The 14859-nt window shown below is 50.9% G+C and overlaps 4 protein-coding genes across 4 annotated transcripts; 2 read left to right on the forward strand and 2 right to left on the reverse strand.

Moving 5' to 3' along the window:
• Positions 1-1167: 1167 nt before the first annotated feature.
• Positions 1168-3771, reverse strand: N7458_002889 (ubiquitin C-terminal hydrolase family protein; the record flags this gene model as incomplete). Its single annotated transcript, XM_056906272.1, has 5 exons — positions 1168-2297; positions 2363-3017; positions 3095-3463; positions 3530-3616; positions 3700-3771. 5 exons carry the CDS (start codon positions 3769-3771, stop codon positions 1168-1170), a joined length of 2313 nt encoding a protein of 770 aa, XP_056770379.1.
• Positions 3772-4662: 891 nt separating this feature from the next.
• On the forward strand, positions 4663-5916 carry N7458_002890 (mitochondrial 54S ribosomal protein uL5m; the record flags this gene model as incomplete). Its single annotated transcript, XM_056906273.1, has 3 exons — positions 4663-4913; positions 5022-5714; positions 5793-5916. The coding sequence occupies 3 exons, from the start codon at positions 4663-4665 to the stop codon at positions 5914-5916; spliced, it is 1068 nt and encodes a 355-aa protein (XP_056770380.1).
• Positions 5917-6430: 514 nt separating this feature from the next.
• N7458_002891 (STE11 family mitogen-activated protein kinase kinase kinase) lies at positions 6431-9303 on the reverse strand (the record flags this gene model as incomplete). Its single annotated transcript, XM_056906274.1, has 4 exons — positions 6431-8707; positions 8768-8919; positions 8978-9051; positions 9119-9303. 4 exons carry the CDS (start codon positions 9301-9303, stop codon positions 6431-6433), a joined length of 2688 nt encoding a protein of 895 aa, XP_056770381.1.
• A 3706-nt stretch (positions 9304-13009) lies between these two features.
• Positions 13010-14709, forward strand: N7458_002892 (uncharacterized protein; the record flags this gene model as incomplete). The annotated part of the gene is made up of 3 exons (XM_056906275.1): positions 13010-13034; positions 13087-13749; positions 13835-14709. 3 exons carry the CDS (start codon positions 13010-13012, stop codon positions 14707-14709), a joined length of 1563 nt encoding a protein of 520 aa, XP_056770382.1.
• Positions 14710-14859: the final 150 nt, after the last annotated feature.

The following is a 14859-nucleotide window of genomic DNA, read 5'->3' on the forward strand; positions in this document are numbered from 1 at the left end:
GTAGTAGATGAAAGGGATGAATGACCTAGGCTCACAAAAACGATATGGAGTACAACTCAAAACAATGGACAATGGAGCTTTACTATCTACCTACTATTGCCATTACGAGTCTTTCATACTTTAGGCAGTGCGATAGCTTCTCTAAAGCTGTGTCAGTTCTTTTTCGTTTTATCAATATTGACATAGCCGAATAGAGAGACAAATAACCATGGCTGATACTCCTGCCAGAGAGATGGTTTCGCAATAGCCAGAGCCAAAGAGAGTAGCTATCTGCTTGTATACTAACAAATGACTAAAGAACTTACTATCTCTTTCAACCATAATTTATAAGAAGCCTCTCTTCTTGACAGATTCCGTCTCTCTCTACCATCAACCTTTCTATTCCTGCCCATCATCTAGATTAACTCGAGACAAAATACTCCTCTTGGACACAATATTCCATCTACTTAGATCACCAAACTATCGAGAAAATAAAGCGGCAAGTCCACCGATGTGCAAATACGAAGCCGATCAGTATACCGGCCGTCTCAGCTGCGGCCATGTCTTCCTTACCAAGCTCGAGAGATGTGTCGAAGGCCTCAAACGCTCTAACCAAGTGCCCTGCGGAGGCTACCAGCTAGGGGCACTTAACCCAAAGACTTCAAGTCCCGGCGATATATGGCGGTTTATAAAGAAGGGCGGGAAGAAGCGTGTCGATGGACCGTGTCCACAGTGCAAGCAGGATGGATACGAAGATATGACCCGATTTCTTCCATTTCCCTTCGAACCAAGTCGTCTGAAGCGGTTCTTGACGGGAAGATCGAAGAGGAAGGATCCTATGTATCAGCCGCAGAGGTGGTACTCGGCCCCAGGGACTAGACTCTCTCACCGGGCATAGATCGACGAGATATTGGTATGAATGTGATGTTTTCGTGACGGAAAAGAGAGAAATTGTCATTGCGCTTCATGCATGGTGGGGGTATCATTCGTCATGAAACATGAAGCCCGAAACCGGGAGAAACATACAAATAAAGTGAAAAAAATGGAAGTCCTGTAGGACTTTCATGGGTATCTCGAAACTCCACAAAGCGCGGTGTAAAAAAAGGACCCCCCCCCCCCCCCCCCCCCCCTCTCTCCCTCTCCCTCCCTCCGTCCTCCTTCGGCCACGGGTCCCATCCTCAGTTGTGATTACATCACAATACATTCCCGGTCCGGCTTTCGACCCTTGTCCTTGGATTTCTCCTTGGACTTCCCCATCGACCTGCCCCTTTGCCCGCGAGCCCTGCCGGGTTTGTCCTTCGACTCCAACCTGGCCGGCCCCAGGTTGATGTCGTCGGCCCCGACATCATCAGTTTCAATGGCGGACTCACCCGCCTCACTTTCTCCATCACTTGTCATCTTGTCTCGGCTCAGACGACCAGTGAAGCGAGAGAAGGTTGAGCTAATTCGGTTGTCGCCGGGCTGACTTCCTGCGCGACTACCAGAATTGCTCTTGGTGGTACGAGAACCACGCCGAGAGAAACTGAATGACCCCCTGGTACCCTCTCCTTCCATGGGCATCAAGCGTGGTGACATTGACGGCATTGAACGGGGAGGCCCAGTGAGGGGTGGATCTGAGAATACCACGCTCAAACGTCGCTCAGTGTTCACAAGTGGCTGAGTGGTGTTGTCCGGGCTAGTGATCTCGAAGCTAGGCCTAGCTGAGGTGACATCTTCGGTGGTGCTACCATCCGTGTCAACCGCTAGGCCAGACAGCTTTCGATACACATCGCCCATATCGACGTCGAGTGTGGTATCGGATGCGAGAGATGACGGCTTCTTCGAGATGTTGGCCAGGGAGGCATCCTGGTCAATCGGGAGGATCTGATAGAACAAGAGATAAGGTGACTCTGTTCTCAGCGCGTCCTCGATATCGATGAGAGTTATTCTCTCAGAAGCAAGGTCGTCAAACCGCATCCAGTGCTTAGGGGTCTCGGTGCTGAGGCCCCCAGAGCTGGGCGGGGCGGCGTTGGGGCTGGTGCCACGAACCAGGGCAATGTAGTGGCCCGAATCCACCGAGGTTCCACGGTGACAGACCACGGCCTGTAAGGAAAGCTTGAAACTCCCAAACAGGGGAGCATTTGCATCCATATTATCATCTTGGATGAAATGCGGGAGTCCGATCTCAATAGGGATATCGATGTATGTGTTGAGACGGACAGCTTTCCCACTCGGTGTGAAGGAGTAACGCTTCAGGCACACACCGAGGATAGGCCGTTGTGACGAGAAATGCGCTGCCACTTGCGCGTCATTCGTGGGTGTGTTCTCGGTGAACCAAGCTGTAGGGGAAAATTGGTTGTTAGCCGAATCAAAACATATTTGGAAATGGTTCACGGGAACTTACGGATGAGGCTGAAGAATTGCCACGCGGGCATCATCACTTCCTTCCTAAGGACGCCCCTCCGTGGTTGCTCTTTTGTAGAAAAATCTCCACCACCCGTCTGCTCGTCGCTTGTATCCGGGATGAACCTTTCACGGACAATGCTGTCACGCCGGCCGGGCATTCGTGAGCCCTGGAGATCGGCCGGTCCCGAGATTGATGACCATGGGTTTGACTTCTCGGTAAAAGGCGAGGTGTACTGGGCCGGGGACTGTACCGGGGTTGTCTCGACTTCTTCGACATGTGCAGTGAAGCCCTTGGAGATGGAAAGCGAATCGACAGATCGAGATCTGGAGGAGCTCATTGTGTTGCGCCTCTCTAGATATCGCTTTACTTCAATGCGATTGTTGAAGTAGGCTTCCAGGCAATCTTCGAGAGTGATGGTATGGCCATCCGCTGGCTCGGGCGGAATACCCACCTCGAGAAGTCGCTCGTTGATGAATTTGTGGTCGTCACTCACGTCTTCTTTGCCGGTATGATAGATGTCCATCTTGAGGGTGAGAAGGGGTAGCTCAAGTGTGCCGGTGATGAAAGTAAATGCCTCGGAGGCATCTTGCTGTTGCACTCTGGCTGCATCTTCCCATCCACATTCTGCCAGGGCTTCCTGAACATGCTGGGTCTGTTGTACTTCATTTAGTTCAAGTTCATGACATTGATAAGTAGCTCAAAGGCTCTTGAATGTAAGAGAATACTTACGATATCGGTGGTGATCAACTTCCCGGCTCGAAGAAGATTGACCCAGAATCTCAGCAGGATAGCCAGTTTTCTGCGGGGTTCATCATTGAACGATTTATACAACATCGCTTCAAAGCAGTCGAGACGTGCGAACATGGCGAAGAGTAACGAGTCCAGAAAACAGGTGACACCCTGCCGGTTCTCAGCGCCAAGTAACTTGATTTTGGGCGTGTAAGGTCGAATGATTCCCTCAACCGAGTCTTCGAGCAAGAGCAGGAGGCTGATTGCCTTCTCGACATCGTCCTTGGCATTCTTTAGGGCATGTCTAACATGCTCCTCCTCTAGTGTACTGTAACCGAGGGAGCGAAGGTGGGCTTCAACCAGTTTGACCTAAGAATATATCAAGTCTGTCAGTGTCTACTTTTCATTCAGCGACCGTGAGACCAGCAGACATACCTTCTTTTCATGGTCTATGCTATCTTCTTTATTCGGCTGCGAAACGAAGAAGCCTCGTAGCAGAGGTAGCACAGGGCCAGTCGGGTTCTGTAACGTATGCGAATGAGTAAACTCAACCCCGAAGCCAAAAAAGAGACCGGCGGGGATGTAAGAGATGAAGGGACACATACCTCGTCTCTGGCATGTCGGCCAGCACCTTTCGGCCGGTCACGGCGGGTAAGGAAGCGATGAATACCGCTCATGGTTGAATAATGTGCAGTGGAAAGGGGGAGTTGATCTGGGGAGTGGGTGTCCGAACGAAGGGAAGCATGCGGGGGAAAAGGAGCTCTAGGTCTGAGAGCTTAGTTGAGGCTGCAGGATTTCAGAAAAGCACATGGGCATGTCATCTGCTTGAAGGATAGACTGCTGATGGTAGCACGAGGCAAGGTGCAACTGTGATGGAGTGTTCAAGGAGAAGCAGCCAGGGAATGAGAGAGTGGTAAACAGGAAAAAGAGCGACATTGATCGAGATGAAGCTAATCTGTTGATCTCTTACTTTATCGCTCTCCGCGGGGCATTGGTCTTGGCCGCTGGAAATTGTCGCCTGATCTATAAGGCGACAGAGTTGGTCGCCAGGGTTGTAAGGCGGCTATATACTGCACGTGACCTTGATCCCCCAAACATGACTCAATGGCAAGTATCGAGCGTGGGGCCATCTTGCAGGCAGTAAAGGGATCTAATAGACAATTCAGAAGATAGAAAAGTAGTAGGGCCTGCCTATAAGTTGCTTGTAGTCTCCCTTATTAACTTGCATTCAATATTGTCGAGAATACTTGAGGATGGCAGATCGAAAAACCATCCGGCGGGGTCATGGACCATATTTCATATTCAATTGAGATTCTCTTAGGATATAGAATGCATTCGTATTCGAAAATCAGTAGTCCAGGACATCATGGTGGGTGTATCGTGGGTTTGATGGTTGACAAGTCTACTTGCAGAAGGATATAGTTTGAGTCCGCGGGTGCCTTGTCGCCTGAATATTCGGGCAACAGCATTACCACGTGACCCTCCGCTCCGTTGCAAACAATTTTCGGCCGCTGTACAGTTGGATAAACTCCGATCCCGAACTCTACCACATTGCCATTGCTTGCAGAATGGCTGTCAGGGAATCATCAAGATACCTGGCACGGGCAGTGCCCAGGGCCTTTGTGCCTTCCGCTCGCCAGCAGGCCTTTTTGGGCCGCCGCAATGCCTCCGATGAGGCTCCATCCAGGCGTCTGTCGGACCAGCTGGACGAGCTGGAAACCGCGTCGTCCTTGACCACCCCTGTGCCGGAGGCTGCCGCCAAAGCCTTCGACCCCGTGACCCGGGCCAAGGGTCGCAAGACTCAGCTCCCTCGCTCTCGGTAGGTCATCTCGTCTAACTCTTCGTCGGCGTGCCTTGTCGTGCACAATAGACGGCGGAGACTCCACCGCAAAAGAACGAGCAATTGACGCCGCCATCTCTATCCTAGATACCAGTTCCGTTCTCCTAAGTACGACCGCGGTCCTCTCCACCCTCACCAGCCTCCTCCCCCTTCCGACCCGTCCTCGCGCCTCTTCGTCCCAGGCCCCTTCTCCCTCCCGCGCGCCCAGCAAACCTACAACTCAACCGTCGCATCCGACATCCTCACCCTATGCTACGTGCACACACCGCCAGGCTTCAAGCCACCGTCCAAGGCACCCCGTCTGCGCGAGTGGGATGACAGCTCCCCATACCACAAGAACCGACCCCTTCGCGGACCCCGTGGCGGCGACGTCCTGCGACTGCTCCGCAAGCCGATCAAGTTCAATAACATCCCCGAGATTGAGCGCATCACGGTCCACAGTTATGTGAAGGGTGCCGCGCAGGAGAACTCTGGCTGGCTGCATGTGGCTGGTATGGCGGTGCAGGCTGTCTCGAATGTGCGTGTTGAGACGTTCAAGTCCAAGGCTAGCGTTGCTACGTGGAGTATTGCTCCTGGCCGTGATACGGTTGCTGTCAAGGCGGAGATGCATGGTGAGACTATGTATCACTTCCTTGGCAAGTTGATTGACGTGGTTTTGCCTCGCATCAAGGATTGGCCTGGTGTCAAGGGGAGCAGTGGTGATAGCAGTGGTAATATCACCTTCGGTCTGGAACCGGAGCATGTTGCCTTGTTCCCTGAGATTGAGGTCAACTATGATATGTGAGTTGCGGCCCTTATTTTGACACTTTTGATACGCTATCATCATGGAGTGTCTTGGTTCTAATGCGATTTGAAAAGGTACCCTCCCAAGATGATCCCTGGTTGCCACATCACCCTCCACACCACCGCCAAGTCCGACAAGGATGCCCGTCTCCTGCTCAGCGCTATGGGCATTCCTTTCTACGGAAAGATCGTGCACTAAGCGCAAGTACGGGGACTGTATCCTTCTAATGTTGGCTCGGTTTCTCAACTTATACCAACCCCAGGGCGTTGTGTCCCTATACAACCTGTAACTTTAGAGGTGACCAGCATAGTGGTCACTGCGATTCACCAAACATGTGTATTATCTCCATTTACTATCATTCTATTTCGAGCGAATCAATTCTACAAAAAAAACATGGCCAAAAGTGCAAGACCAAGATATCATACTATCTAGATAAAGCACGGTTTACAATGAGATGTTGTGGTAGTCTCGGTACATGACTCGTGAGCCCCATTCATTTTGTTTCTAAAGTGGATCGTAAGTTGTAACCCCAAGGAAAGGCGCCGATATCAAAAACTGTCGCATCATTACCGAAAAAGGAGGTGAATAGCCAGGTAAAAACACCCGTACCACACTCAACCCCCAAAACACATCACATAATACATGAGTAGAATCATTATACAGACTCCAGAATAGAAACAAAAGCGCAGCAGGCTATACCACGTGCATCCGTCTACGCGATAGGCGCAGCCAGGAACTTGCACTTCAGCAACTCATCTGCAGTAGGCCGCTTCTCATAGTCAAGCTGGAAGGTCATATCGAGGAACTCGACTGCTTCGGGACTGGCATGTTCCGGCGCAGGTGGACGAGCCTGGTTACTACCAATAGCAAAAATAGCCTGCAATTGACTGCAGTCTGGGAAGGGGTGGGCGCCGATGAACATCTCCACGACCAAACAGCCCAAACTCCAGATATCGGCCTTCTTCGTGTGTGCGGTTTGTCGGACGACTTCGGGAGCCATCCAGTAGACACTGCCTTGGAGAGAGGGACGGTGCAGGTGGCCGCCGCCACCACTGCTGGCGCGGGAGCCGAGGACGGTGGAGGCTTCGACGCGCTTGGAGATACCGAAATCGGAGATTTTGACGCCGCCCTTGTTGTCGACGAGGATGTTGGCGCCCTTGATGTCGCGGTGGATGATGTCTTGGCTGTGCAAGTAGGAGAGACCTGCCAGGATTTGCCGGACAAAGTTCTTGACCAGCGGTTCTTGGAAGGTGTTGTACTGCTTGAGCATGGTAGCGATGGAGCCACCGGGGACGTACTCGAGGAAAATGTTCAGATACTGGTCATCAGTCGATGTGCCGAGGTACTGCACGATGTTAGGGTGGTGCATTCCCTGCAGGAGCTCAATCTCGTGCTTCAGTGCAGTAACCATGTTGTTCTTGCGCTGGTCGAATTCCGTGCCCTTCGTGGCCGATGGAATCTCGACCTGCTTCACGGCCATGAGCTCGCCAGTGATGGCGTGGAGAGCCAGGAAGACGCTGCCAAAGGAACCCTCGCCGATGAGAGATCCCTTCATCCAGTTCTTTGGTGCAAAGTTGTTACCAGCCAGGAAGTCGCTCATCAGGTTTGCGTCGTCTTCTTCGCCTTCGTCCGCAACAAGCACACTAAGTCGATCATTGGAGGAACCACCGTCGGTAGCAATGACACTGACGCTTTCATCAATCATACTCTGACGCGACAGATTCGGTTCGTCCGAGCCACTGTCAAAGGAGACATAAGACTTGCGGTTGGGCTCGGTGGGAGACTCTTCCTGCAGCGGTTGGAGAGAGCTCGACGCAATTGAATCCCGATACGAAGCTTGAGGCAAGTTGAATTTGGAAATAGAAAGTGGCCGTGAAGCACGGGCAGCCTGTGCTCCACCTTGCGGTTGGAACCAAGTATCGGCAATGTTGGGCATCGGAGGAATGGGAGGCAATGGGGGGAGAGGAGGAGCATCTTTCAGACTTGACGCGACACTGTAGTTACTAACAACACTGAGGCGGCTGGCGGCACGACTGAGACGTTGAGATCTCCGCATCGTCTTTGCGATATCTTCCCTGTCGTGACTGGGGAAGAAAGACTGGAGCTCGTGGATAATCATCTCGCTTGGAGGTCTCTGTCCGAAGAAAGACCGAAGCTTAGTAGCAACATGGCTGCGATCAGGATCAGGCGATGGCTGATCTTGATCGCTTGAAACGGATGGACGATGGCGAGGGCCCACTGGGGACAGCGGCTGTTTAGTATTAATGACATTCCAGGACTCGCCAGTAAGCTGTTGAATCTTGTGCTTCTGGCGAGGATTGGATTTATTCAGAGCATTCTGATGCGTGACCTGACTCTCGTCGAAAGCGAGCTGGGATGCGCGGCGAAGCTCATCAACGTCTGGTTCGCCAGCATGAATCTTTCGCAAGATCAAGCGTCCCCGCTCGGATTTATTATGGCCGTCGCAGATCTCCATGAGCTCGGTCTCCGTCAACCGCCTGCAGTTTGACAGATCCGGGTCCAGGCCATCCAGGACATAGAAGCAGTAGTTTCGATATTGGTGTTCTGGGAGCTGCAACTTCTTGAGGACACAGAGAATCACTTCGTCCGGAGTCTTGCAGTGCCGAATATCGAGAACTTTGGTCTGGCCACCAGTGTAGATGACGCGGATCACAGGAGAATTAGGTGGGAGAGGCCCCATGGTAAGGCCATCGATGCTAGGATTGCGCGGATGTGAGCTCCCCCGGCCGCCATCACTGGGCGTACTGGGGTTACGGCCGGATCCCGAGCCACCAGAGGACGGATGGTTGAAATAAGTATCCTTGCGCCAGTCGCCCCCTGGGGGAGATGCCGGCTGAGTTGGTGATTTACCCGAATAGCCAAGACCATCCTCCATCAGCTGGGACATACGCCTGTTGGGAAGACGGATCGACGATAGGCGTGAGTGATCAGTGGATAAGGCGGCTGCTTCTAGCGCAGCAAGGGTATTCTACAGTGAGCAGCATTAGTGATTGTCAGGGAGGCCGAGGAGGGGGTTTGGCGAACGAACCATGTTCTTTTGCCTTGGGTTGATCATGGCCTTATTCCGCAGCTGCTTGATGGCCACAAAGATGCGTACTCGGTCGCCGACTTTCTTGATCCCCATTTCCTGCAAGATCTTCTGGTCGCAATCGATGAGGTTGTCTCCATTGAAATTATTGGCTGCGCGATGTCAGCGTCCATCAACACTCCATACCCAAAGCCAGGGAGATGTAATCACCTCTGAAGATCGACTCATATTGGCCGCATTTGATACTATGCAGCCACGCGACCACCTTCTTCTCATCCCAAGCCCTGGATTCATATCATCAGCATCCTACAAATCCTGTCCGCATATCCCCACCTTGGGTGACGCCCTTACCGAACAGCCGAGAGTTCGTCCTGGCCCTCGGAGAATTCCGACTTGGTCGGGCTGCTGTATCCAACTCCATCTTGTACTTTTGTGGCCGTCAGCGGACGCTGTGGGCTCGCATGGTAGGCCGTCGCGGAATTCTGGGAGTTGGACGAGCCCAGCGGAGCGGAGTATTGAGGCTTGGAAGCCAACATGATTGAAGTCGTCGCGCGTTGCCGTTGGCTTCGTCGTTGTCTCCTGGGAATCCCTTCTGCGAATGGGTTGCGATCACGCCCTTTCCTCCGCCTGTCCTTGTCCTCTCTTCACACCAGGGTCGACCGATCGGAGAGCTATCGAAGGGGTGCGGGGGATCGTTCAACACATAGTCTCGGAAGTCCCTGGTACTTGTTCAGTAACCGGTGCCGGTGAAATTTCTTTGATTGTGGTCGCTAGCTTGGTCGCTCGTCGCGCCGGAGATGGGGGAGCAGTCCCGGACAGGGCTGAGAGGGGCAAGTCGGGGAAGTCCCACGACCTTAATAATAGTCGAGGAACTTGTCGATGCAGGATGACTGACCGTGTAGCACAATAGAGGTCCTGGTACTGTACCCCCGGTGTTCAATCCCCCGTCAGGCTGGATTGGAATGAGGGGAAGAACTGCGGTGCCAGCTACCGGGTGTCTGAGCTTTTTGGGGAGGGTCGAGATCGGGCGTTATCGAGATAGGCACAAGGTACCGTACTGGGTGGAATCTCCACTCCCGAACCACAAGGAAAAAGTAGTTCCTAGTCGAGAACGGATGGCAAAGAAGTGACAGATCAGATGAAGAAAGGGATGAATCAACAGGAGAGGATGGTTTTGTAGCAGGAGGAAGGACGGGCCGACAGGATGTCCAAGTCAGTGTATCGGACATGGTGGATCAAGGGGTCGATTTCAGCATTCCCCCCACTCGTTTCAGGCCTAAACACTGAACACTCAACCCTGCGCCAGTGCACGACTGGAAAGGTTTTAGGGTGCTTAACCATGGGAGGATCATGTTTCATCCTTTGGGGGTACACCGTAGCTATTCATAGTACTGTCTCTCTGGGTTCTAGGTCTGATCATAGTACCTAGGCTTAATGGCCTGTGACTGCGTGTGCTGGCTCGTGATCTAGGCGATCTCCTGTGTCTGCTGCTAGAGAGAGGCATTGAGCCAGTTAATCTACGATTGCTGTTAGTGAATGAGTTAATGCTCGATGACTTATCGTACCTAAGTTAGAGAGGTCAGTTCACCCCGGTCACAATCGTCTTGTTGATATCTAATCTGTCTATATTAACCACTTACTTTGGTGGATGTGAGGACGCAACTGGCACGGGCTAATCGAAAGAAACAGATTAATTTGGTGCTAACAGGAAAAGAAAGAGAAGAAAAGGAATCAGCCAGAACGAGAGAACTCAAAGTACTAAGTATACAGCCTAAACCCCTAAACAGATTTCTCAGGCACCAACCCTGCAGAATGAAGGTATTCCCAGACTTAGAATGTCACAACGACGACGAATTAACAAGATTGCTACTATACTAAGGATCAACAACACGATAATAGGAAACGATGTTGAACTGGCAAAATAACTGCTTTACTTAGCGCAAAGAATAGGGCCAGGCCGGATTTAGCTCTAACGAGACGACGACAACTTAAAAGGGTTGAAGCTACAATAGCATCTAACAGGTACCCAGAGGGAAACCGATGACCACTGGTCCGGTAAGATTGCTCAGGTACCGATGATAATCAGTGCTGACGATGAATACCAAGTGAAGCAAAAGAAGCAGAAAAGCAGGGCAAACGAGGCAATACCAGCCGAGTCGGCACTCGTAGGCGTACAGCGTGTGACATATACTACTGGTCATAGTAGAAGGTCTACCTGGCTAGTACGTGTAGGATAATAAGCACATAGTTGGATTTTTGAAGGTAGGTATCACTTTGCCCTGAGAGATCTACAATCTTGATCGTCCCTATTAATGAGAGCTCTATCAGCAAATGAGGTAGCTGGAAAGTGACAGTCAATAAGGTCAACCATACGAATACATATACACCGGATTTTGTCCGGCAAGGCTTGGCGTTCCCCTTCCGTTCTAGTGCTCACCCGCTCGCCGCTTTTGCTCACTGCGTAGAATTGAGCACGTCCCTGATCTGCCTGAGCCGCTCAGTGATCATTATGTAAGCACACTGATTCGCTCACTGAGCCTGCCATGACCAATTTGATCTGATCACTGACTCGAGCATCCCGGTTTGCTTACTAATCTCCTCCAACGAGAGGCGATCTAGCAAGCAGGCCTAATAAAACGCGACACGCTAACCTGGTCCCCCCCGTACGGCTTTTCCCTTTTAGAGAACATCTCCTTTCCCACCAACAAAGGGTGGCCGTCGTAAATTTGCCACTTCTTTGGCGATCTTCCCCATTGCAAGCAGGATGTATTACTGAATATCGTTCAAGTGGCCAATTGCACTTATCGTAGATTTAATGCTCCTAGGAGCATTCTCTCTTTTCCTACTGCGAGCTTCGACAGTCTCTGGAGAAGATTTTGGGTAACAGGCCTCTGAGTGTATGAAACAAAACTCACAACAAAGGAGGCAAATTAAATGGAGGAGTAAGCAGCGTGTTGAACTTCCCCGTCCGAATATTATTTTGGCAGCGAAGTCTTTTGTTTATTCTAAGCCAACAATTGGCTATGGAATTGAGCTAGGACAACATAGAATCAACGTAATTAAACACCACAATCGAATTACACTCCAACCCATCATGGGGCAAATGAGTCTAAGGTTGTTTTACTCAAGCTGAGTAGAATTGAAAATGTCTGTCGCTGCTTGAAGATTTCGTATAGCGGGTAAACTTTGCCTATTCTGCCTGAACTGCTGTTAAATTTTAAAACGCAGTAAACTAGACAACAATCCTTTAACCAATTACGGCGAAGCAGGTGTGGCTCGAAGAACAACATAGTCAGCAGAACAAGGCTGGAGCATGGGAATTCGAAGGTATAATTTCTTACGGGAATTGCGCCAAAAGCAAGGCCGTCAATCCGATAAAAAAGCCGGTAGATATACAGTAGTAGGATGTGTGACGCAGACTTTTGTTTGGGCAAATGGCTTCGAGAGACGGGCTAAAAATCCGATTGAGAAAAGCTGAATATGTGAGCCTTCGATACGAAAAGAAGGACGTAATTTTCGCTGAAAAAAACTGTGGTCTTGTGTCGATTTACGTTACGAAGATAAAATATGGCACGTTAACCTCCCCTCGTAGGACACCGCAGAATGTCGCAGAATGTGGCAGAGACTATGTGGTGCTCGAGAAACTAGGTAGGCCAAAGAGCAGACTCAAGAGGGGCGGATAACGTGACCTGGGATGCTGTAAGCTGACAAGCGTCCACTTCGTATGGGAAGCCATTCTTGAGGCGGTTAGTGATTCCCCAGACGGTTAGCGAACTGCAGGTGACAGTTTTCTTCCCATGCATTAGTACCCAATGCAAAGCCCTAGCGCTTACACTAGGCATATCTACGCAAACCCTTTGAGTGATACTGCATAACCGGGTGGAGTTTCAGGGGATAATCCAGGAACCCGGGTTATCGCAGGTCAGTCCCTTATTACCCTGGTTCAACCCCAGACTCACGTAACTAGGTGATACCTGCTGGACTGAGTACTTCTCAGCCATTGCTTCGAGCGTCGTAACCGCAATCCACGCCCTACCAGGAGGAAAAGTGGGTCGTTGGCCTCACTGTAAGGTGCTGCAAAAGAGGCTGGTGCTGCGACAAAATTCCAAATGGTTAATGGTGTCGTATATATGACCTCCTATGCCTTCGCCATTATCTTGAAGGTGATTCCCTTGGCCTAACGGCACCTGAACCGAGACCTCTATAGCTCGCAATCTGTCGCCGCCGGGTATCACTGAAGCGATGAACAGTAACAGTGGCTCTGATGGTGAGTGCTGCAGAGAGACCAAACAGTACAAGTTCCAAAGCTGACGAGCAAGTCATCCCGGAAGAGCTCTATGCTCGGGCTGTGGATGCGTACTTTCGCCGAAATAAGACAACGACACTCTATCCTGGAGATAATTACCGCTACCTAAGGGATTTATTGTGCAGGCCGTACCCTTGGGGTGGTTCTAAGCTAATATCCACAACGTCGACATCGTCGACACCGTTCTCCCATGTAATCATCTCGCGATACAACTCTCACCGCACGCGGGAGACACTCTCTTTCGACTGCGGCGACCAAGGCTTAGGGGAATTTCGCAACTCGACGCCTAAGCCCGGTGACGTGGTCTTCTTACGTGGTTATGCATCTCCACAGTGGCTGAACGCCGTGGGTGCAAAGTACAGAGTCGACGCTGAGGCGTTTAGACGACATTTGGACATCAAGCAAGCGCCACTGTACTTCGATCTACCGAGCCTACAATCAACTAGCATTCACATTATCTCGATTCCGCTGATCTCTATCGGGATTTGGAGCAATGCCATATCTGCATCGGACATGGATGACGTGCGGAGGGAAACAAGTAAAGGCGATATACATACACATTCCTTCAGGAACCCACCTCGATCTGGAGTTGGATCATCAATCGTGCGAGAGTATCTAATGTTGGACGAAAAGTACTTTGCTATTGAGCAGCAGCTTTCTGTGCACGTACATGAGAGTAAGGATAGAAGCTGGGCAGGTATAATCCCCCCCCTTTCTTCTCACATCCCAATCCATGACTATTGCTTAACGAATCAATACAGTGGTGATCTGGTCGGATAGTGGTCGCAACTTGTCTGGTGATGACACACAAGTCTGGTCACCGTGCAACTCCAGAAACATCTCTCGCATCAGCATCTTACCCGTCTTTCAATACCAACGCAAAATGTTTGTTCAGCACGTTGGCGCTATAGAGACAGGGTTCGATCATCCCGACATGGCCAACACCTTCCAGAGTGCATCGCTTCTTCCCCTCCGCCATGGAGACAGTCTAAACCACGATGTCGCACAAGCAGACGCTCTCTACGCCCTCTCCGAGATTTTCCGCTTTTGTGCATTCTCCGAATCGCAGTTCATCAACCTCATCTCTCATACACTGGAGCAGCAACGCAACCAGCCCCTTGAACAGCTAGCGAAGATTCTGTCAAATCTTACGTACTATAAACGTATCCTAGACTCTCACGCGGAGCGACTCAAGGTCATTATCTCGTGCCTCATTGCTGGCGGTGGACCAACGTGGCCTCGCGCGACAGAGCCAGGGCATCGTGCCGTTGTCGAAGCAACGATCACTGCGCTCAAGGCAGATTTTGAACAACTGGCTTACCGGATAAACCTCCTGTCAAAGCAGTGCGCCGACGATTCGCTGTTTCTCATGAATCGCGTCGTTGTCAATGATACAAAGCACGGCATTATACAGGCGCAAAATACGGCCAACTTGACGCTGTTGGCGTTCTATTTCATACCTTTAACCCTCATCACCTCATTTTTTGGAATGAATTTCAAAGAGATACAGGATAGCAAAGGACCAAAACTCAGCCTCTGGCTGTTTTTTGTCATTGCTGTGCCATCTTTGTTCCTCGCTTGGATGGGTTTCAAATATTTGCAGAAGCTGGAACGGAGCCAAGGTTTTGTATTGTAGTATGTAGTGATTAGTGCAATTTCACAGTAAAAAGAATTGTACAGCCCTATCGTAATCTTTGCTGGAAATATCTCCAGATATGGGAATGTTATGTTCGCGTGCAAAATTCCTTAGCAAGCTTTGCGCCTTTAGTTCTAGGCCCTTTGCTTT

This window comes from Penicillium daleae, assembly GCF_028827525.1.
Source record: "Penicillium daleae strain IBT 16125 chromosome Unknown utg000002l_segment0_segment0, whole genome shotgun sequence".
Taxonomy (NCBI): Eukaryota; Fungi; Ascomycota; class Eurotiomycetes; order Eurotiales; family Aspergillaceae; genus Penicillium; species Penicillium daleae.